This window comes from Pan troglodytes, chromosome 23, assembly GCF_028858775.2.
Source record: "Pan troglodytes isolate AG18354 chromosome 23, NHGRI_mPanTro3-v2.0_pri, whole genome shotgun sequence".
NCBI classification, from domain to species: domain Eukaryota; kingdom Metazoa; phylum Chordata; class Mammalia; order Primates; family Hominidae; genus Pan; species Pan troglodytes.
Window position 1 is genome coordinate 35,438,724 of NC_086016.1, and position 24,332 is coordinate 35,463,055.

Genomic DNA, 24,332 nt, shown 5'->3' on the forward strand with positions numbered 1-24,332 from the left:
GTTTTCACTGTTGACATCAGCCTCACTGGGGCAGCCAAACAGTTCCCGCCTCAGAAGATTGCCGTCATACTCCAGGAAGGTCAGGTAGAGGTTGCGAAAAAACTCCACATGCTTGTTCTTCACCCGGAGCTTCTTGGGGGAGTTCCAGTGAATGACCTGGCAGGGAGATAAGGAAGTGGTCAGGTATGGCAGGGGTGGGGTGGGGGTCCCTCACACCTGTAGGAAGCCATGGCTCAGCACTGGGCTAAGCATTATTTGAGGGTCTGCTCATTCACTCATTCAACATTTTGGCAGAGTGGTTAAGGGTAAGGGCTCTGGGGCCAGGTCACCTGGGATCAAACCCTGACTCTGCTCTAGGTAGTCCTTTAATCTCACACAAGTGACTGAATCTCTGTGCCTCAGTTTCCTCATCTGTGAAATGGGAATAATCTGTGCCAGTTATTACACTGTCATCTCTCAGCCCTAAGATGTGATGCTTAGGCCACGACTCTACAAACCCTAATTCTGCTTGGCCACCTGCTGCCTGTAGGTGCCACCCAGAGGGAGCATGACTGGGACATGAAGGGTCTGGAAGGGGAGAAAGGCGCTTGCTCCTCCTGTTGCTTCCTGTCCCTGTGGGCATCACCCTAGTCCCATTTTTTCAGCCCAGCAGTGGCACCTCCTTCCTTTAGCAGCAGTTGCATCCATTCTGCAGTTTTTCCCACACTCAGAACATGCTTCGCTGTCCCTACTTCTCGGCCCAGTGATGCTGCCTCTGGAATCGGCTGGTGATGCCATCCTAGGGGTCTGGGTCCTGGCCCCAGGTTTTACTCATTCCTACCTCCTCCTCCTATTTCTTCAGCTCTAGGGTAGTGCTTCCCGTACCAAGTGAACACTTTATGCCTTATAACTATTTTTAAAGATTAAATTCTCTGTTCAAATAATTGCTGTGGTTTCTGCCTCCAGCTGGGACGTTGAATGATACACTGTCTCATAAAGCTTTTTTGAAAAATAAACAAGTTCATGCCTATAAAGCATGTAAATAATGCCTAGCACATGGTAAGTGCTCAGTAGATGCTGGTTCTGACTACTGAGTGCCTAGAGTATAGAGGGCTGGGAAGCAGCCAGAGACATGGGACACTGGGTCCCTCCCTTGGCACACTCATGGTCAGTTGGGGAAAAGTGTCCACAAACAGGTAATTTGAATGTGATAATGGAGAGATGATCAAGAAGAAATGAGAGGCCGGGTGTGGTGGCTCATGCCTGTAATGCCAGCACTTTGGGAGGCTGAGGCGGGCAGATCACCTGAGGTCAGGAGTTCAAGACCAGCCTGGCCAACATGGTGAAACCCTGTCTCCACCAAAAATATAAAAATTAGCTGGACTTGGTGGCAGGTGCTTGTAATCCCAGCTACTCAGGAGGCTGAGGCAAGAGAATCACCTGAACCCAGGAGGTGGAGGTTGCGGTGGGCCGAGATTGCACCACTGCACTCCAGCCTGGGCAACAAAGCGAGACTCCGTCTCAAAAAATAAAAAAAAATAAAAAAAAAAAGAAGAAGAAGAAATGAGAGCTGAAGAATGATCAGAGAAGCATCAAAGAAGAAGATGCTTGTGCTGGAGCTTGAGGGAGACAGGGCCTGGGACAGAGGGAAGATGTGTTGTGTGGGGTGGGGTGGCTCATTTGGAACATGATAACTCAAGTGCTCTAGCTGGAGCACAGGGGCGGAAAGATGTGGGGTCTTTCCGCACAAGGGGCAGAAAAATGTTGGTAGTGGCGTCGTGGGGTCATGCCCTGGACCTGAGAGGCCCATGGTCAGCACTCAGACTGTAGGTACTGCAGATTTTCAGCAGGAGGAACATCCGTAACTCTAGGTTTCAGAAAGATCACTATATTCATAATGAAGAAGATGCAAGTCGCAGGATGGGAGATGCAAAACTAGAGCCTAGGATGATGGTTAAGAGTCCACTGTAACTTCCAGCTGAGACAGAAGGCCTTGCAGACAGTTTGATTGGAGAGACAAGATATGCACAAGAAAAAAAAATCTGGGAAAAGCAATAAAATATTTATAAAATATTTATTTATTTGTTTATGACATGGTCATAACAAAGTGCACTCTTGGCTCACTGCAGCCTCGATCTCCTGGGCTCAGGTGATCCTCCCACCTCAGCCCTCTGAATAGCTGGGACCAGGCACATGCCACTATGCACAGCTAAGTTTTTGTATTTTGTAGAGATGGGGTTTTGCCATGTTGCCCAGGCTGGTCTCAAACTCCTGGGCTCAAGTGATCCTCCCACCTTGGCCTCCCAAAGTTCTGGGATTGCAGGTGTGAGCTACCACGCCTGGCCTAGAATATTTAATAGTACTAAAATTTATTCTAAGAAAGCACCTTAATTTATTATTAATATCTGGTGGCATTCATTGTTAGTATTAAAAGTGATTCATTATTACTATAGAATAACCATGATCAGCAAGACATAATTTGTATTAGTTTATTTAATACTCATAACAGGCCTATGGGGCAGCATGATTATTAACTCCATTTTACAGATGGGGAAGTAGAGGCACAGAAAGACTCTGTAATTTGCCTGTGGTCACAGAAAAGTAGGCTTGGAACCTCTGAAGCCTGGTTCCAGAGTCCACCTGCTTAACTACTCACTGGGCTTGCACTGTGTCTGAGATCAGCACACAGGGACCCAGGAGACTGATGGCTGGGCCAATCAGATGGCCTCTCACAGTTGAGCCACATAAGCTGAACCCTGAATGATGGGTGGAGGCAGAGGGTCCAAGGGGACAGGTTGAGTCCAGGTGAGGGAAATCACACACCATTAAAAACAGCTAAGCCAGGGAAAGACCCCATGAGGACTGCACTGTGAGGTGGCCCTGGTCATATATGATCATATTCTCAATGCTCCTTGGCAGACACCAAGGCAAGGCTCAGCCCAGTGCAATGGCGTGAATACCTGAGCACAGTCCCCAGAGAACCCTCCATGGGACACCTGTGACGGGAAAGGGAAGCCTGTACTGAGTGGCCACTGCTCATGCCCTTGGCTGGGAGCCTTCTCCTGGGGGGCTCACCCATGGGTTGAACACTTCACCAGCAGTTTTACATTCATTGGCTTCTTTTAGTCCTCACAATGACCCTAGCAAGGCATGCAATCGTAAAGGGGAAGAAACAGTGAAGAAGTGACTTGCCTATGGCCACCTGGCTGGTAAACATGGGAGCTAGGCTTCAAAGACAAGCATGTCTGATTCCCAAGCCCACGTTCTTTCCTATACACTGTGGAGGACAGAAGCCAAGCTTTTAAAACATTCTGTTTCATGCTTTGTCTGATTATAGAGGAAATGAAATAGCTTTTCCCTCAACAGCCCCCTACTACCCTTACTCTCTCCTCCTGTGGGGGTTGAACAGTATATCAAATGTAATGGACTGTCTCCCATTCCCCCACAAAATTCACATGTTGAAAGCCTAATCGCCAAGGTGATGACATTAGGAGGTGGGATCTTCGAGAAGTCATTAGGTCACAAGGGAAGAACCCTCGTGAGTGGATTGGCGCCCTTAGAAAAGAGACCCCAAAGTGCTCCCTTGCTTGCTTCCACCATGTGAAGACAGATGGAAAAGGTGCCCACTATGAACCGGAAGGCATACCCTCACCAGACACCAAATCTGGCAGCGCCCTAACCTTGGACTTCCCAGCCTCCAGAAACTGAGAAATAAACATCAAGCAGCCAGACTGGACTAAGACACTGAGGGAAGGAACTGGGTATCCACAGCTCAGTCACTTCTTGTTTCCCTCCTTTGGTTGGGTTCCATCTATGAGAGTCTGCAGCAGGGTCCAGAGCCTGCCATCTGAAGAGAGGACTGGAAGACCCAGCTCCCTCTGTCCTCTATTTTGGGAATGTGCATTAGCAATACCCATTGCAGTTGGCTGGATAAATACTGCTCTAGAAGACCAGTTTTCTCTCTCATGGCACAGTGAATTATGGGAAACCTATTTGGTCCAAACCACATCCCCACGAACTCCCATAACCAACAATGAATGATACAGTAGCCAGAGTAAGAACTATGAACCTCAGACCAGCCGAGGTCTGAATTCCAGCTATGCTCTTTACTTAGCTGTGCGTGTCCTTGAACAACTCGTTTCTCTTCTTGGAACCTGTTTCCTCAAGTGCAAGGTGGGGATCAGCAAGTCTGACAAAGTAGGTAAGAGGGTTAAAACAAATGCCTAGCTCAGTGCTTCCATGTTAGAGTGGTTCCGTAAGTGTGGGTTTCCTACCCTCTCAAAGATGGGGCAGGGAAGGAGGAGTTCTGCCCTCCTTTCTCCTTCCTGCCGCCATCAGTCAGAAAGCAAGCACTCAGCGTTCAGGAGGGTAGAGACGGCTGGCAGGGATGAAACTATTTGATGAGGCTTACATTTCAGGGACGTATGAGTGTGCAATATGTGCTTTTCTTCTTGTGCCTTTTGAAGGGTAGGAGAGGGAAGACTCTCCCCTGAGAACACATTTGATCTGGGCATAAGATCCTGGGCCACGCATTAAAATAATTGCATGTGGGCTGGTGTCACTCACACCCAGTGGGGGGATCGTGTCGTCTTTGCGAATGATTCCGGTGCTTGCCAAGTGCTGAGCCAGCAGGAAGGTTGATGGATGTGGATCTGACTGAGGAAATGTAAGCTTCTTCAACAGGGAGAAACTTAAACTAAGTGAAAAGAAGGGCTGGCCTATGGACCCCGCAAACAAAGCTTAATGGATTGTGCACAAATCTGCCAGGTACTTAAGAGACATGGTCTCATTAAATCCTCCAAACAAGCCCATTTGAATCCCACTGTCCACTTTATGGAGATGGTATGTGACTTGCCTATATCTCACAGCTGGTAAGTTGCAGTGCTGAGACTGGAAGTCAACTCTAAAGCCCAAACCTGAGGTTCTTAACTACTATCATATCTAGTCCTAAAGAGCTGAGCATTTTACAGATGAGGAGAGTGAAATTTACAGAGAAATGAGTCTGCCCAACATCACATGGTGAGTCTGTGCCAAGTCAGGGTTGGGACTAGGACCCAGGTCTCCTGGTGCCCCACAACCCACCCCAAGCCGTCTGTTAGCTCATCAAGCCTCATCCCGCTCTGCATCTGTCTAGTTTGTGTATTCACTACAGGCAAGTGCTGGTGTTACATAAGAAGGAAGATGGGGGAGTGGATGGCGAGGTCATAGGCAAGCAAAGGCGGTTCTGAAGAGTGCTTTCCCATCCAGCTCCCTCTGATCGGCAAGCCCATTCAAAAATCTGTTAAGGTATATTCAGGTTTACATTTTGCACCTGAGTTTTGAATCATCAGGACATAGAATACTCCATTACCTTGTGCTAGGATCTAAATAAATAATATTTAGTTTGGTACAAAAAGTACTTGCGGTTTTCGCCATTAAAATTGCAAAAACTGCAATTACTTTTGCACCAACCTAAATAGCTATCATGTATTTAATACCCATTATATGCTAGACATTAGGCTGGTGTTTTTTGTTTGTTTGTTTGTTTGTTGTTTTAGAGATAGGGTCTATGCCGTATCACCCAGGCTGGAGCACAGTGGTGCAATCTGGGCTCACCGCAGACTCAATCTCCCAGACTCAAGTGATCCTTCTCCTGAGTGGCTGGGACTACAGGCACACACCACCATGTCCAGCTAATTTTGTTTATTTTTTGTAGAGCTGAGGTCTCACTATGTTGTCCAGGCTGGTCTCAAACTCCTAAACTGAAGTGAGCCTCCTGCCTCAGCCTCCCAAACTGCTAGGATTACAGCACTTTGAGCATCTGCATCTGGCCAGGCCAGGGTTTTTTATGTATGTATGTATCCATATACATATATATGATATTAAATACATAATACCTATTATTTACTTCTCTACATTGAATGTGATCATGGGATTATAGAGGAAACAAAATAGCTCTCACCTTTCCCTCAGTAGCCCCCTACTGTCCTTACTCTCTCCTGCAGGGGTTGAATAGCTTATTAGATGTAATGGACTGTCTCCCACTCTCCCTCAAAATTCATGAATGTGATTGTGGGATCACATTCAATCAAAACAACCTGGTATGGTGGTTTCTATTATTATCTTCATTTTACAGAGGATGAGTCTGAGCCTCAGACTAGCCCAGGGTCACTAAGTGAGTACATGCTCAAGCTTAAAACAAAATCAGATCTGTCTTGCTCAGTATATTAGTCAGGGTTCTCTAGAGGGACGGAACTAATAGGGTAGACATATAAAGGAGTTTATTAAGTCTTAACTTACATGATCACAAGGTCCCACAATAGCCTGTCTGCAAGCTGAGGAGCAAAGAGAGCCAGTCCAAGTCCCAAAACTGAGTCTGAGGTTTGAGGGCAGGAAGCATCCAGCACGGGAGAAAGAGGTGGGCTGGGAGGCTAGGCCAGTCTCTCGTTTTCACATTTTTCTGCCTGCTTTATATTTGCTGGCAGCTGATTAGATGGTGCCCACCAGATTAAGGGTGGATTTGCCTTCTCCAGCCCACTGACTCAAATGTTAATCTCTTTTGGCAATACCCTCACAGACACACCTGGGATCAATACTCTGTATCCTTCAATCCAATCAAGTTGACACTCAGTTTTAACCATCACACTCAGAAATGATTTTCTTTCTATTATATCTCATTTATTTATTCAACAGATAGTAAGATGAGTGCTGATTTTGTGCCAGACACTGATCTGGGGGCTGTGAATGCAGAGATACACACAAGAGACCATACTCTCTTCCTGAAACTTACAACTTAGATAGAGAGGAAGGTATCACAAAACTGTCCATTTTAAACTACAAGTATGATAACGTGCATTTAAAGAGGCTGTTGGTGATTTTTCCTGGGAAGGGCGCATTAAGTGGAAAGAAACCAAGACCCAGAGTCGGAAAGTGACTTACCGAGAGTCACACAGCAGAGGTAGAAGTAGAGGCCAGCTTCTGTCTCCTGGGCCACTGCTCTTTCCACTAAACCACATCTCTCACACTGAAAATCTGACTTAGGATCTGTGTTGCTGATATATATATATATATTTTTATCAGTGCTTGTCTGACTACTAAGAAATGTTACGTCTTGGTCCCTTGAGGGAAAGAATCACCCATCATTGTTGGCTTGGGGGCAGCAAGCTGGTGACTGCTAAAGAATGTCTTGTCCTGGTCCCTTGAGGGAAAGAATCAGCCATCATTGCTGGCTTGGGGGCAGGAAAAGCTGGTGGTGTAGGCATTTATTGACAGGCTTTCACATCTGAGACACAGTGACACTGGAGAATGCACCCAAAATAGATTTTTGTAAGGAGCTGATAAGTGCATGTGGATCTACAAGGATTGTGATGAAAATCTGTGATAACTTGTTCCACTTTCTGAGGCACGTTATCAAGTAGTAATAATAATAATTATTATTAGCAGCTAACATGTATCAGACACTTACTGTATGCCAGGCACTGCTCTGAAAACTTTGCTTCTGATAGCTCATTTACTCTTTACACAACTCCATGAGACAAGTGATGCTCTTACTATGTTACCTGTCAGATGAGAAAAGTTTAGCACGTTGCCTGAAGTTACATAGCTAGAAAGTAGGAGAGTCAGGATTTGAACCCAAGCAGATAGAAAAATTAGAATTCTGTGTCCCTTATTTCTCCCACATCTGTCATCATTAAATGAACATGAGATTGACAAAAGATGACAGGATCAGAAATGAAACCTACTTTCCCCTTCTAATACCCACCCCTGGGATACTAAGGCTGCAGGATGATTTAGGATTTCCCAGATACACAGGCAGAGCCTCCAGTCTGGCAGGAAGCAGAGAGAGGGAGGCATGGAAGCTGCATGCCAGGTGGGCTGCAGGAGCTGCCAAGCATCAGGGGCCCCATGGGTGTGATCTGATTGGATCTGAAATGCCTATAAAGGCTGAGTATATGTGCCGACTTGGAGTCAGCCTCCACTGAGCCAGAGAAAATTGACAGAAATTGATTACTGTCCAGGAAACTTAAACATCATCTGGGAAGGCAGCAGAAGTCAATGTGATTAAAGGAGACACGAGAAACTCTTATCACCAATCAAGGGCACAGAAGAAAGCAGTTCAAAGGCAGAAACAAGACCTCAGTGCAAGGACAAGGCTGTGGAAAGAGTCCAGCCAATACTTCTGATGCACTTAGACCCCAGAGGGTTCATAAAAGTAATTAATGGTGCAAAACAGCGAAGAAATCAGAGCCTGTGTGCAAATGGCCAGGTGAATAAGAACGTGGATCTTATCTCTTCCAAGTTACTGGGATAAGAGGCATTAGAAAATGGGTCTCCATCTCAACACTCCAACTGACCTTCTATGATCCACAGAATAACACCTAGCCTGATAGGTAGGCCTGATGCAAACTGCCTCCCACTTATGATTCCAGCTCTATATCCAGGCTAAAAGGCAATCCTAGTATTTCTTAAACCTGTCTCTCATGATGCTGTGCTTTTCCATGTGCTCTCCCCCTTGCTAGAATGTCCTTATTTTCTCTCTACAATGCCCTACCTTCTTTTCTCTTCCTTCCTTCCTCTCTTCTCTCTCTCTTTCTTTCCTCCTCCTCCTCCTTCTATTTTTCTTTTTTTTTTTTTCTGAGACAGAGTCTCACTCTTGTCACCCAGGCTGGAGTGCAATGATGCGATCTCAGCTCACTGCAATCTCCACCTCCCAGGTTTAAGCGATTCTCCCGCCTCAGCCTCCCGAGTAGCTGGGACTACAGGCATGCGCCGCCACGCCTGGCTACGTTTTGTATTTTTAGTAGAGACGAGGTTTCGCCATGTTGTCCAGTCTGGTCTCAAACTCCTGACCTCAGTTGATCTGCCCACCTTGGCCTCCTAAAGTGCTGGGATTACAGGCGTGAGCCTCTGCGCCTGGCCTCCTACCTTCTTTACTACCAATGCCAGCTCATCCTTCATGGCTGAGCTCAAAGGCACATGTTCTGCAAAGCTTTTCCTGAACACTCACATTGACACCTCCTTGCGTGTCTCCCCCTCCACCCCATTCTTCCTAACAGAACACTAACTTTGTTTGTAGTTGCAATGTCCCCTGCCCCTGTGAATGGATCGTGACCCAAGATCCAAGCCAATCATGATGATCCAAGTCTCTGATTTCCCAGACTACCTTGCAGCCAGGGGTGGCCACCTGACCCAGGAATGCCCAAAAAGTTACACAGGGAAGCATTCGATTTCCTAATAAAAAGGTTCACATATGGCTAGTGTCCTCTTCTCACTTCACTCACCTTTCTATCGTAAACAGAGATGCGATGACTAGAACCATGACAGCCATCTTGTGACCATGAGAGGTCAACACATTGCTCTCCTATGAGCCAGTGTCTGTGTTTGCTTACTCTAGAGTTCTCAGGTAAGAAATTCAAACCCCCTACTTTATTTTAAGCCACTGCATATTGAGTTTTCTGATTCTCATTGTAAGCATTCCTAACATAACACCCTAGGCAATTGCTAGGTCCTTCTTCAGTGCTCTACAGGCTCTTGCAGTTAGCTCTATTAGAGAACTCATCGCATGCTTCTTGTAATTATTTATTTACATGCCTGCACCTGGCAGCATTGGGATGTGAATTTCCAGGCTGGTAGGGAACTTGACTTATTATTCTTTTGGAGTGCCACAGTGCCTGGTACGCAGTTAGTATTCAGTAGCTGCCCTTTGGTTCAAGAATGGAAATCATGATGATGACATTCTCAATAATCCTCACATTCTGTCTGTCTACAGTAAATCAATGATTAAAGCTCTACTAATGTGGGATTTGGAATGGAGAAACATATTCCCCTTTTCTTTGTCTAAGGGACAAAGAGCTTGTCATTTTTTCTTGAAGGAGTTTAAGCTCCCGCTGTTATCCCCTTGTTTGGATTTTCAAAGAGAAGGACAATATTTTCACAAGTCCTTTTCCTTGTCATCTTCGGGATTATGACACATGAGAGAAAAGGAGGAGCAGACAAACCTACAAGCCAGACCCAGCTCCAGCTCTGAGCTGCACTTAGTTGCTATGTAACCTGCACCTAGTTGCCTAATATCACAGAGACAGCCCCTCATCTGTAGAAGGGGTGTTTGAACCTAAGTACTTTGCAAAGAACCACAAGTACTTTGCAAAGTTGTGGTCAATATCAGGACAGATGAAATGATGGAGATAAAGGTATATTGCATGTGTTCATTCAGTTATAAAAGACATCTGGTTTAGACTTCATGAAAGAGTCACCTTACCAATGAAGAAGGCTGAATGAAAACAGAACCTCTATGGGGGAAGGAGGAGTAAGAAACAAGATTTTAAATATGGGACTGCAGATTGTCACACAACCTGAGGGGCAAGGATAGGGAAGGTACAGACAACACAGCCCAGAGACGAAGCCAGGCCAAGGGCAGGTCCTCCTGGCTAGACTTCAAGGAGTGACCCGAAAGGGGGACTATTCTGAAACACAGGCACTTTAAATTGGGTTTAAAGTACTGGGCAGATGGGAGGTGGAGGTTGCGATGAGCCAAGATTGCACCACTGCACCCCAGCCTGGGCAACAGAGTGAGACTCTGTCCCTGCTCCCCCACCCACACCCCACCAAAAAAAGTACTAGGCAGAGATCAAGAGTGCTGTTGGGCAGGGGCAAGGCACTGATCTGGTAAGACTTAGGTTCAAACCATTGCCTTTTCTGTTACTCCAAACTACCTACTATATTTGAACCTCTATTTTCCAACCTCTTAAAACAAAATAATAATACCTGCTGCATGGGATCAATGAAACAAAAGCTGTAATGGCATTGTAGTAGGTAATTTTATGGGTCAACTTGACTGGATCATGGTGTGCCCTGATATTTGGTGAAACAATTATTTCTAGGTGTGTTTGTGAGGGTGTTTGCAAATGAGATTAGCATCTGAATCAGTGGACTCAGCAAAGCAAATGGCTCTTCCCAGTACAGGGAGCCATCGTCCAATCCATTGAGGCCCTGATAGAACAAAAAACCAAGGAAGGAGAAATTTGCTTTTTTTTTTGGCTCACTATTTGAGCTGGGACATCAGTCTTCTCCTCCTTTCAGACTGGAACCGATATGGTTTGGCTGTGTCCCCACCCAAATCTCATCTTGAATTGTAGTGCCCATGATCTCCAGGTGTTGTGGGAGGGGCTTGGTGGGAGGTAATTTAATCATCGGGGCGGGTTTTTCCTGTGCTGTTCTCTTGATCATGAATAAGTCTCACAAAATCTGATGGTTTTATAAAGAGCAGTTTCCCTGCACAAGCCCTCTTGCCTGCCGCCATGTAAGACATGCCTTTGCTCCTCCTTCGTCTTCCGCCACGATTGTGAGGCCTCCACCTAGCTAGGTGGAACTGTGAGTCCATTAAACCTCTTTTTCTTTATAAATCACCCAGTCTCAGATATTTCTTCATAGAAGTATGCAGATGGACGAATACAGGGATTTAACCATCAGCTTCCTTGGTTCTCAGGCCTTCAGACTCAGATTGAATTATAACACTGGCTTTCCTGGGAATCCAGCTTGTAGATGGCAGATGGTGGGCCTTCTCTGCCTCCATAACCCATGGGTCAATTCTCATAATTAGTATCTTCAGAGACATATACATTCTATTTCCTATTGGTTCTGTTTCTCTGGAGAATCTAATATAGGTGTCCACCATGGAGCCTGCAGCAGATCCGTGCTCAGTGCTTGTGATGTGAATCAAGTCTGTGGAATATACACGCTCCATTCCCACATGATTCTCTCTGAGGGAGGCTCAGCACTAGCTAAAGTGACACTGTCCAACATCCCGGACTGCTGGATCCTTCAATGCAAGAGCTGTGTTCTATCCAACTTTGCATGCAAAAGGAGGCTTGGTCAATGTTTGTTGACTCCCCATGGATTGTATCTCAGCTTTTTTATGCTCCCCATGAGCTGCTGAAGCTTCCCTTTCATCCCCCTTCCTTTTCCTTTCCAATTCCTGACAATTATCAGGTACTGCTATTAAATAAAAATTAAATAAAAATGGTGCCCTTTATACCAAGACATCTCTTTCAGCCATGGAAGTTTTGCCACAGTGCAGTCTAGGGTCCTGGTACTCATAACTCTTTGGCTCCTGTCACACAGATTCCTATTGCCTTTTGGTTTTTAGGAGTCTCAGCCAAAAAAGAAAAGAAAAATTTCTTCCCAGACAAAAACACATCATTATCCAGGAAAGGGGAAGAAAAGAGACCCAACTCATTGATGACTTAGTCCTCTCACTTGGAAAATGTAGACACTTAGGCCAATGCATGAATCCCAGGCCTTGTCTTATATCCTATCATTGCTTATTCTGTTCTCTGTAACATTTCTTATTTTTCCCTGCCCAAGGAGGTAGAGGCTAAGGAGGGGATAAAAGGACAACAGGAAAATGAAGACTTTTCACAATACTCAGGGCTGGGAAGGTCATGAAATCCATGAGACAATTCAGCTGTATTTTCTCTAATGTTCATCATGTTCAATGTGTTGGGTTCCTTTATGCTATAAAACGGGGGTAAAAACCAATTTGAACTGGATTCTGTTACATGCAAAGAATTCCTGATGCTGTCTTGATAGCAGGACATGAAAAAAGATGCAAACAGTGTTAAGTGTCCTCAATGACTGCTGCCTTTATGCGACTTCCCTGCAGACAACCCACACAAGACCAGGAGTGACAACCAGCCCGTATTCTTCCTGTCTCTATGGAATTAATTACTAAGACTGTATTCACATTTTAGCCTCCCCACAGTGTCCTCCTCGGGGGTGTGATTGGAGGACAGGCAGGCTAGAAGGAAGCAGATCCCACCTCTAGAGGTTGGCATGGGATTCTTAGCTGAGGAATTTGACCAAGGTGGGTGGAGGAGCAGCTGGCTTGAGTCCCGTGGGATGTTGCTAACTTGGCCGAATTTCAGTAATGCCCTTGGGGGTGGGCACCGTAGGATTCGCTGCTTGGAAACCCTGGGAGAGGCAGCTGTGCTTCCTGGTTCCCAGCAGGCACCTTCCGTGAGGCCCACTATCGCTCTTTTGTCTGCCCTGCATCACCGTCCTTCGCAGAAGTAGATCAGGCCTTCTTCCCATGACTCTAATGGGGCTGTCAGTCATGCCTGACCAGCCAGAAGCCCAGACACGGACTCCAGCTGACCAGTGAGTCATTCCTGACCATTCCTAAGAACACAGGGATGGGTTCTTGCATGGATACCTGTCCCATGAAGGGTCAAGAGAGTCCTTTTGAGGAGACATTAAGAGAAAAGGGGCTTCTCTCTTCAATTTGGGTTCATGAGTGCTAGTCACTCTTCCATTAGCCTTAGATTTCTTTATGTTTTCATTGCACGTTTTGCCTGAAATGACAATTGATCATTTGTTTTCTTGTGTGATAGCTGTATTCTGCACTAGAATGTAAGTTCAAGAAGAGCAAAGGCCTGCACTGTCTTGTTTACTATTGTGTAACCAGTGTCTAGCTCATAGCAAGTGTGCAATTAATATCTGTTGAATGACTAAGCTCTACCTACTGGCTGGAGGCCTCAGGAAGCCACCCTGCCATAACAGAGAAAAGCAAAGGCAGAGAGGGAGAGAGGGGAGAGGCTAAGTCATGTGAGCACCCATATGTAGCTGCATCAATGCAGAAGGCATGATATGGTGGCATGGCGCTCTCAAATATTGAGGTGTTCTGGGGTTTAAATGAATCTGGCAAAGTCTTCTATCAACCAACCATACTATTACTTATTTTTAGTGCATTTCATAATATTATTTTATAATTACTAATATTGAATTAAAATAACCCTCACAAAATGAATAATGCCTTAAAGAAGAGTCCTGCATTATAACCCAAAGTATAAAATAAATGAGTATATATAGACATAAATGATTTTTAAAATAAATAAATATAAATGAGAAAAAAGTGACCAATCTTTAATTACAGAGAAATTCTAATAATATATGTAGAAACTACTACCCCCTTTGCGAGGAGATGGATCTTAATCCCTCCACTTCCACTGCAGGGTAGATATAATGACTCACTTTCAAAAAATAAAGTATCAAAGGGAAAATTAGAAACTTTTTTTTTTTTTGAGACAGAGTCACCCAGGCTGGTGTGCAGTGGTGCAATCTTGGCTCACTGCAACCGCCTCCTGGGTTCAAGCGATTCTCCTGCCTCAGCCTCCCGAGTAGCTGGGATTACATGTGCGCGCCACCACACCCAGCTAATTTCTGTATCTTTAGTAGAGATGGGGCTTCACCATGTTGGCCAGGATGGTCTAGATCTCTTGCGTTCATGATCCGCCCGCCTCAGCCTCCCAAAGTGCTGGGATTACAGGCGTGAGCCCCCACGGCCTGGCGAAAATTAGTAACTTTATAGTGGACAAACCTAGCAAACATTGCCTTTACTACATAAGAATGGCTAACATCCCTAGTAATGTTATATGTGGGCATCATGTACCTCCTGACACAATGTGAGGAGGAGGGCACTTCACATCTGTGATAGTCTTTCCAAAAATCTATCCCCTCAGTCTAATCGTGAGAAAGTATACTAGACAAACCAACTTAAGGGACATTTTAGAAACTACCTGACCAGTACTCCACAAAACTATTGAGGTCAGTCACGAAAAACCAGGAAAGACTGTGAAATTATGACAGACCCAAGGAGACTAAGGAAATAAAGCTTAAATGGAAACACTGAGTGAAATACAATGAAAGCTTGAAGTTTACTTGAAAAGCAATATATTGATGTTGGTTTGTCAGTTTTGATGAATGTACCACTGTTAGAAGATGCTGGCCAGGCACGGTGGCTCATGCCTGTAATCCCGGCACTCTGGGAGGCCGAGGTGGGCAGATCACCTGAGGTCAGGAGTTTAAGACCAGCCTGGCCAACATGGTGAAACCCCATCTCTACTAAAAAAAAAAATACAAAAATTAGCCAGGTTTGGTAGCAGGCGCCTGTAATCCCAGCTACTTGGGAGACTGAGGCAGGGAGAGAATTGCTTGAACTTGGGAGGTGGAGGTTGCAGTGAGCTGAGATCGCACCACTGCACTCCAGCCTGGGCGACAGAGCAAGACTCCATTCCCCGCCCCCCAACAAAAAAAAGATGTTAATGTGAGGGGAAATTGAAACCGAATGACAGATAGATACAAACTCTTTATGCTACCTTTTAAACTTTTAAGTCTAACATCCTTCCAAATAAAAGTTTATAATTAAAAAAGGGAGTTCTACAAAGGAGCTACAGATTGAGAATACCAATAAGACAAGCTGATGTGAATAGCAAGAAAACAGCTGAGCTGACACTTCTGTTCCCAGTATAAGCTCTTCCTTAGCTCCATTACAAAGTAGAGAAATGACTCCCTAATTGGATCTGACAAGAAACTGGCAAAAAATGTAAATTTTCAAGACTGTTTGAAATATGAATTTACAACCACTATCATTCAGGAAGAACTTCAAATTGTGTATTATGCCTTGATATATTACTTAATGTTAGTACAAAGATGTGTGATTAGCAAGACATTTAAAAACAAAGCATTCAGAATATGCAGATGAAGTCACCATAATTTCTGGATGATGTTTAAAGTCTTGTGAAAGTCGGTCTTAAGCTTGACAATGTTTCACTGAACTCTGTGAAAAGAGGTTAGGAGTCGCTTTAGAGATTTCTTTCATCAGAATAAAGGACAATAAAGTCCAGTAAGGAGAATACTTGCTTTTCTTTTTTTCTTTTTTCTTTTTTTGCCTTGGCAAAAATGGCTGTAAAAATACACAAAGATAATATGGTAACAAAATGAAGTCAGTTCCTTTGTCAGCAAATGTTGCAGGAAGAGTCAGAGAGAACCACGCTGAAGGATGGAAGCAACTAGTATTAGACCGAATTACATGGGAGATTTGCTATGGAATTAAATGAAAGAACAGAGTACTGTGTGTAGGCTTACGCTACGTGATAGATTCTGTTTAGAGAATGAAAGAAAGAATGACTTTTTTTGTGAGCACTAAAGGAAAGCTGTCCTGCAGAGTTATACACTGAGCAGTAAATTCCTACTATAATGATAACAATATTTTATGAAAAGAGAGTATGTGGAATCATTAGAGGTACAGTGCTTTAACTGGAATAACAAAAGGATTCTGGAGTAAGGTCACAGAGTCAGCACCATGCAATGAATTCCTTGGACTCCATCATTGCTAAGCAAGCCTGCAACAGAGTACCTGAGGCCAGCAGGCACAAGCGCTGCTAGATGCCATTGATTTAGATAATTTTATAAAGGCAAGACTAAAAATAGCATTACAATTGTACAATACTTTCTAATGACATGAGAGGTGGCAATGAAAATCAGTAACACAACTTTGCTGGCTAACTCAAAGCAAAGGACATGTAAGAGATGGCACACGTGAAGAAAGGATGGTTGCTGGTAGTATTCTATCTCACACTTTTGAAAACACACACACACACTTTAATTCTGACCCTTCGGTGGAAAGGTGACAAATGAGAAAGTAAATATTGTGCTTTCAGACAGAAACTCTGAAACAGGATAGAGCTTTCAGAAAATAAATGTTTGAAATTGTTTCCATCGTTATGGGATTGTGAGGCCAAGAAATGATGTTACCTATCAAAGCCCTCATTTCTATATACTTAGAAAACTTCAAAATAGATTTAACTTTGAAAATTAACTTCCAAATAAAAAAAATTACGTCTTCACTTAAGGTTGATAAGTTCTTGGAGGCTGCAACTCCAAGTGAAATTATATGCACTATAAAGAAATCAATTTACCTTGTTAGTTGATATAAACAAGAATTAAGTTTCTATGGCACATAGTGTGTTGTTTCACTGAAAAGTCACAGTTTCCGTTAACCTATCGATGACATTAACTGAGGACTTATTGTATGGTGGGTTTTGAATGTGTTATCAAAATGCTAAAGAATATTTAATAAATTATCAAAAGCAAATGATGGTCATCAAGAGAGACTTAAATATAATAGCTGAATGCTACAAATATTTTTGTATGATTTTTGGATTAAACTGAAACAGTGAGTATAAAATGTATTCAGCCAGCAAATGATGTACTTTTTTTCCATTTGGATCTGTGAATTTTAGGAGGGATCTTTTTTTGCAGTCATAGCCATTAAATTCTAGTATTTGTATAACATGCCCTTAAAACTAAGACTATGAATCACTGTGTCACAAAGTACTAAACCAACATTTCAAAAATAATGAAGCACATTCAATAATATTGCTATGTTTAAACATATGAATACTTACGTTTTTCATAAGAGCAAAAGGGTTTATTATTACTAAATTAACTTAAAATTACTCAAACATATAATAAAATGAAACTTTTCTGTTTTATAGTGTATTCATGTACCACAGTAAAAATATGTTTGCATTGGAATAGGTCAGATCAGAAATATGTTAGTACTGTGACCCATAGTTTAAATTCCAAGCTCCTTAGTACACAGCCTGAACTCTCTGCTTATCTCCTTGTTATTTCTGGACACCATGATCTTTTAGGCCCCTGTGTTCATTCGTACTATCCATTTTTATGTAGCACCTTCATTTCTGACCTGGATACCTCTAAGCAATATTGCACAGTATTGTTCACATTATGTGGAAATTAGCAGTCGAAACTTCTGTGTCCCCTGTTTGTAAGGCTCTTTCAGGGCAGGAATTATGATGAACTTGTCTCTATATCCTCAACTTCACTAAGTGTCTTCAAACCCTTGCATACAACGGGCACTCAGTACTGGGTAGCTTGCTAGGCTGAAATGTGTTTTGCAGCCCTTTCCTCAAGGATAGTTTGGATCTTCAAATGTACACCTGGATATGCTACCTGCCTGTCCCCTTCGTGATAACTGCAAAATTAAACCTTGGTCTCTTGCTCACCTTGGTTACTCTTCTCTGATCACGGCCAAGTTATGAACCCATGATCCATTCAATTTATGGTATTTTCCAGAATCTCAAAAGCAGATCTTCTAACTCCTCCTGGACCACCCTTTCTCTGCCTAGCCCTCCGGCTTTCTGAGGCCCAGTGTTAATATCATGCACCTGAGCCTTCTATAGGGGAGGCTCTCAGTTAGTGGCTCAATGTCCATGGTCGCCAAATACTGCTTTACAATGGTGCTTCCTTTGCTCAAAATTGTGTTCTTCTTAATAGAGCCAGTATTTATGTAAGGAAGTGTGGGCTTCTAAGGAACTTGTCCTACCAGGCATTCTATAATCAAAGGGGTCTTTCCTGTGTGTTGATATGAAATAGATGTGGGAAATGCTGGGGATCCACAAAATCAATCAGATTTTCTGGCTGCAGGACTTCCTAATACAGTATTTGGTATGTAGTACACAGAACTCCGCTCTCCCCATCCTCCTCCCCAGTTCCCCCTTTTTAAATAAGTCCAATTAACAGCTCTTAGAACTGTTTGGACATATACTCTGGAAAATGCTGTCGTAGGGTAAAATTTCCAGAGACATCACTTTGCTTCTAGGAATCTTGTTGTTTCTAGCAATAACTGCATTGGAAGTTTATCAGCTATGTGTAACAAAGCCAATGAAGGACAACTGAAATCAATAAAACTCAAAAGAGTTCAGTTCTGAAAATTATCCAGGAGCAAAAAGTGGATGAGTGCTGAGGGAAGACAACAGACTCAAGCTTAAGTCACCCAAGGTCCCGTTTGCTTAGCCTGCCATTCTCTGGCATGATCCAAGGACACATGATGTGAAGGTCAGGTACTATCCCAGCTGTGCCACCAACCGGTGTTTAACCTTAGGCAAGTCATTTCCCCTTTGTGTGTCTCTATTTCCCTTCTTTGAAATAAGACAGTTGGCCGGGCACGGTGGCTCATGCCTGTAATCCCAGCACTTTGGGAGGCTGAGGTGGGCGGATCACTTGAAGTCAGGAGTTTGAGGCCAGCCTGGCCAACGTGGTGAGACCCATCTCTACTAAAAATACAAAAATTAACCAGAATGGTGGTGTGTGCCAGTAATCCCAGCTACTCGGGAGGCTGAGGCAGAAGAATTGCTTGAACCTGGGAGGCAGAGGTTGCAGTGAGCGGGGATCATGCCATTGCACTGTGCCTGGGCAATAGAGCGAGACTCCATATCAAAAAAGAAAAAGAAAGAAAGAAAAGAAAGAAAGAGAAGAGAAAAGAAAAAAGACAGAACAGAGGAGTAGGAAGAGTGCCTTTTTATGTGTCTGCCCACTAGCCAAATGGAAACTATTCCCAGAGAATGCTTATACACTGTTGGTGGGAACGGAAATTAGTATCTCTATGGAAAACAGCATGGAGATTTCTCAAAGAACTAAAAACAGAGCTACCATTCAATCTAACAATCCTACTACTCAGTATCTACCCAAAGGAAAAGAAATCATTGTAACAATAAGATAGCTATACTTGTGTGTTCACTGCAGCACTATTCACAATAGCAAAGATACAGAGTCAGCCTAAGTGTCCATCAATGGCTTAATGTAGAAAGAAAATGTGGAGTGTAGGTATATATATATGAATACTATTCAGCCATGAAAAAGAATGAAAACTTGGATAGGACTGGAGGCCTTATTTTAAGTGAAATACTCAGAAACAGAAAGCTAAATAACTACATGTTCTCATTTTAAGTGGGAGCTAAATAGTGAGGGCACATGGACAAAGAGCATGGAATAACAGACATTGGAGACTCTGAAGGGTGGGAGGGTGGGAGAGGGGAGATGGATGAGTAATTACGTTAATGGGTACAATGTACATTATTTTGGGTGATGGTTATCCTAAAAGCCCTGACTTCATCACTACGTAATATATCCATGTAACAAAACTGTACTTGTACTACTTAAATTTATACAAAAAAGATGCCTGGCGCAGTGGCTCATACCTGTAATCCCAGTACTTTGGGAGGCTGAGGCAGGCAGATCACCTGAGGTCGGGAGTTCGAGACCAGCCTGACCAACATGGAGAAACCCCATCTCTACCAAAAATACAAAATTAGCCAGGCGTGGTGGCCCATGCCTGTAATCCCAGCTACTTGGGAGGCTGAGGAAGGAGAATCGCTTCAACCTGGGAGGCGGAGGTTGAGGGGAGCCGAGATTGCACCATTGCACTCCAGCCCGGGCAATAAGAGTGAAACTCTGTCACAAAAAAGAAAAAAAAAATTATACAAAAAAGAATAATAGGTTTACTAGAATGTCTCAAAGCCTTGTACTACTTTATGTATTGTCCCTTTTAATCTTTTCATCTTTTCTATAAAGTCAGGAAGATGACTTAGACTCATGAGGAAAAGTTCCTAGTTTTTCAGATGAAAAGACTTGGTTAGGGTGAGTTAAAGAACTCAGAGACAGCCTGGCCCAGAGTGGGTGCTCTGCCATGTCTGCTGGGGGAATGAGAGATCCCAGCATACAAGCCACAGGGCAATAGTTCCAAAGGACAGGCTACTTAAACAGGAGCCAGCTGCCTCATATTTAATCCTGAGGACTCCCTGAGTTTACTGGTCACAGCAGTGTACACAGAGATCATAAAACACTGACAGCCCTTGGACGTAGGTCATACAATGAAATGAAACTGGCACTGGCCTGAAGTGAAAGAGAAGTCGGACTAGAAGGTAGTAATTCGAGATTTTAGATCTTCTCCCCCAAACCAACTGTTTTTTTTCTTCCTCGATCCATCCCAATCCTCCAAAATCAACCTTAACATTCATCATTCTTATTACCCTGTGTTTTCCCTGCCTCATTTTTCACTGCAGTCTGCTTAGCTGTGACATGTTCAGTATGCTGATATATGGTAGCCCCTCATCTTCCCCCAAAGATGTAGAAACTGACACAACTCTATTATAAAATGTTTCAATGCTTGAGTTATGGGCTACTTTTTTTATGCAAATGCTATAAATTGCCCCTAAGAAGATATATCATTTCCTCCTATGGCTGGCATGTTTTCTCTTGGTTTTTCTCTTCTGCTTTAGGATATTTCTTTTAGGTGTACTCAATTCCCAATTTATAAATGGACTGGGGTCTAAAATTCAGCCTCTGAGTCTGTTGTTTAAAATTCAAATGTCCTGGCCGGGTGCAGTGGCTCACGCCTGTAATCACAGCACTTTGGGAGGCCGAGCCGGGTGGATCACAAGGTCAGGAGTTTGAGACCACCCTGCCTAACACAGTGAAAACCCATCTCTACTTAAAATACAACAACAACAACAAAAAATTAGCCAGGTGTGGTGGCAGGCACCTGTAGTCCCAGCTACTCGGGAGGCTGAGGCAGGAGAATGGCGTGAACCTGGGAGGTGGAGCTTGAAGTGAGCCGAGATCGCACTATTGCACTCCAGCCTGGGCGACAGAGTGAGACTCCGTCTTAAAAAAAAAAAAAAAAAATTCAAATGTCCTTTCAAGGATATAGTATTATTAAGGGGCTCTGTTCTGGAGTTAACCCTCTAAAACCCACTTAATCCAAACAGAGTTCATGCAGAATAGCCCTACACAAGAGGACTGTATACAGTCCCATACAATAGTTCTATACAGTCATTATGTTATATATCATGTTTTCATTGGAAAATATTTTCAGGTAGAAACTCATTGCTGTATCAGAGGAAAATGCTGCGGACTTGGAATCAGACAGATGTGAGTTGGAATCTCAGCTCTGTCATATTTAGCTGTGTGACTGGGCAAGAAAAGTGACTTAACCTGTGTGATCCTTCATTTTCTGACTTATAAAATGAAAAAAGATTTACCTTGTGAGACTTGGGAAGATTAAGTGAGGTCATGCCTGGAACACCATTCCCACCCAATCATCCTGGAAAACTCCTTTTCATCTTTTGAGGCCCACAATGAAGCTGCGACAGCTTACTTCTGTAGGATAAACACACCTGAGAGCAGCAACTTAAGCAACCCTTAGAACGACCCTGTATGGCAGACTCATCTTTTTTTTTTTTTTTTTTTTGAGATGGAGTCTCGCTCTGTTGCCAAGGCTGGAGCTCAGTGGCGTGATCTTGGCTCACTGCAAGCTCCGCCTCCCAGGTTCACACCATTCTCCTGCCTCAGCTTCTCGAGTAGCTGGGACTACAGGCGCCCACCACCACGCCCGGCTAATTTTTTTGTATTTTTAGTAGAGACGGAGTTTCACTGTGTTAGCCAGGATGGTCTCGATCTCCTGACCTTGTGATCTGCCCGCCTCGGCCTCCCAAAGTGCTGGGATTACAGGCGTGAGCCACCGCGCCTGGCCAGCAGACTCATCTTAACGTGTGTTCTGAGCTAGACAATCTAGGAGTGGCCAACCCAGAGATTCCTTCCTTGTCTATAAGGAACATCTGAGCCCATATATGGGACCAAAGTCCTGAGTTTTGGGTTAAATGAAGGTTGCCAGTTAGAGTTCTGTATTAGTCCATTGTCACATTGCTATAAAGAAATCACATCTGTAATCCCTGCACTTTGGGAGGCTGAGGTGGGCAGATCACTTGAGGTTAGGAGTTTGAGACCAGTCTGGCCAACATGGCGAAACCTCGTCTCTATTAAAAATACAAAAATTAGCCAGGCGTAGTGACGTGTGCCTGTAGTCCCAGCTACTTGGGAGGTTCAGGCAGGAGAACTGCTTGAACCTGGGAGGTGGAGGTTGCAGTGAGCCAAGACCACGCCACTGCGCTCCAGCCTGGGCAACAGAGCAAGGCTGGGTCTCCAAAAACAAAAACAAAAAAACCCTGAGGGCTGGTAATTTATAAAGAGGTCTAATTGGCTCATGGTTCTGCAGGCTGTACAGGAAGCATAGTGGCATCTGCTTCTAGAGAGGCCTCAGGAAACTTACAATCATGGCAGAAGGGGAAGCAAGCATGTCTTATGTGACCAGAGCAGCAAGAGAAAGAGGGAGGAGATGCTATACACTTTTAAACAATCGGATCTTGTGAGAACACTATCATAAGAACAACACGATGCGGATGGTGCTAAACCATTCATGAGAAACCACCCCCATGATCCAAGCACCTCCCAGCAGGCCCCACTTCCAGCACTGGGGATTACACTTCAACATGAGATTTGGAGGGGGACACAGATTTAAACTGTATCAAGGTCATTAGTGGGAGAGTGTTAAGTGAAAATGCTATATAAACTGCGTGATGTTTGCAGATAATTGCAGTTTTCCTGCCCAGCCCACCGCCACTGGGCTGTACGAAGGCAGATATCTTGTCCAGCCCACTGCCACTGGACTCTTTCTGTACATAAGGCAGCTCTCCTGTCCAGCCTGCTGCCGCTGGACTCTCTCCCCTGTATGTAATCCCCTGATAAAACACCATGTCGGCCAGGCACAGTGGCTCACGCCTATAATCTCGGTACTTTGGGAGGCCGAGGCGGGCGGATCACGAGGTCAGGAGTTCAAGACCAGCCTGGCCAACATGGTGAATCCCCATCTCTACTAAAAATACAAAAATTACAGGCGTGCACCACCATGCCTGTAATCCCAGCTACTCGGGAGGCTGAGGCAGAATTGCTTGAACCCGAGAGGCGGGGGTTACAGTGAGCCGAGAATGTGCCATTGCACTCCAGCCTGAGTGACAGAGCAAGACTCTGTTTCTAAATAAATAAATAAATAAATAAATAAAAATAAAAATAAAAATAAACCATGTCTGGTTCTGGTTTGCTGTCTCTGGGTCTCTTCTTCAGCCTCTTGGAGCTGATGACTTTCCTAATGAGGTTCATAGGGGTTTGACACAACAACTTCTTCTGAAATGTACTTCCTGTTGATTCCAGAAAGAGCTCAATGCATTCTACATAAACATTTTTGAAGCAATGGCCTGGGCCCAGCTGTGTGCATCTATTTCTTCTTAACTTGCATTTGGGTTTCCACTCTTTCTCGTGTAGTCCTTGCACTTACTCCCTGCTCCGGAGATATGAGCAGGGGAGGAGCAGAAGTTTTCACAGGACTGTGGAGAGGGGCAGCAAGGATGTTTTGGGGCTGAGGGGTAGTGTGAGGGCAGCAGATGGGGAAGGAAGAGAGTCCAGGTGTCTGGGAGTTTGGATATCAAGATTCAGCTCAGGTTTCCTATCTGAATCTGAATTCCTTGAGATTCAGATTCTGCATCACACTCCCCAACTGGCTCAGAGTCCCTCCTCTTTAGAGTCCCTCCTCTTTAGAGTCCCTCCTCTTGCTCTGTTAGGCTCCCTCACTTCCTTACATCACAGCACCTAGCAGACTCTATTGGAATTTTCCATTACTCACCAATTAGGTCTCACTAGAGACTTTTCTGAGAGCAGGAACCATGGCTTACTCAGCTCTGGGACTCTAGAAACCCCTAGAGAGACCCATTGGTAGACCCTCTGCTTGCCCTTTCCTGGTCATTACCAACTGATTCTGGCCAGAGCTTCATTCTCTAATGGTCCATCAAAGGCTCAAGAACTAGAGCACGGTTTCACAGAATTTCTCTCATGCTCCTTTCTCT

At 44.2% G+C, this 24,332-nt stretch overlaps 1 protein-coding gene across 14 annotated transcripts in view; it reads right to left on the reverse strand.

Moving 5' to 3' along the window:
- LARGE1 (LARGE xylosyl- and glucuronyltransferase 1) overlaps nucleotides 1-24,332 on the reverse strand; it is an 851,853-nt gene that overhangs the window by 271,807 nt on the left and 555,714 nt on the right. For all 14 annotated transcript variants that reach the window (XR_010156081.1, XR_010156082.1, XM_063808040.1 and 11 more), the window contains one exon: nucleotides 1-156. Coding sequence is in view for 12 of the 14 variants with exons in the window: in XM_063808040.1 (XP_063664110.1) it covers nucleotides 1-156 (156 nt within the window). In the remaining 2 variants the exon portion in view is untranslated. The remainder of the gene's footprint in view (nucleotides 157-24,332) is intronic.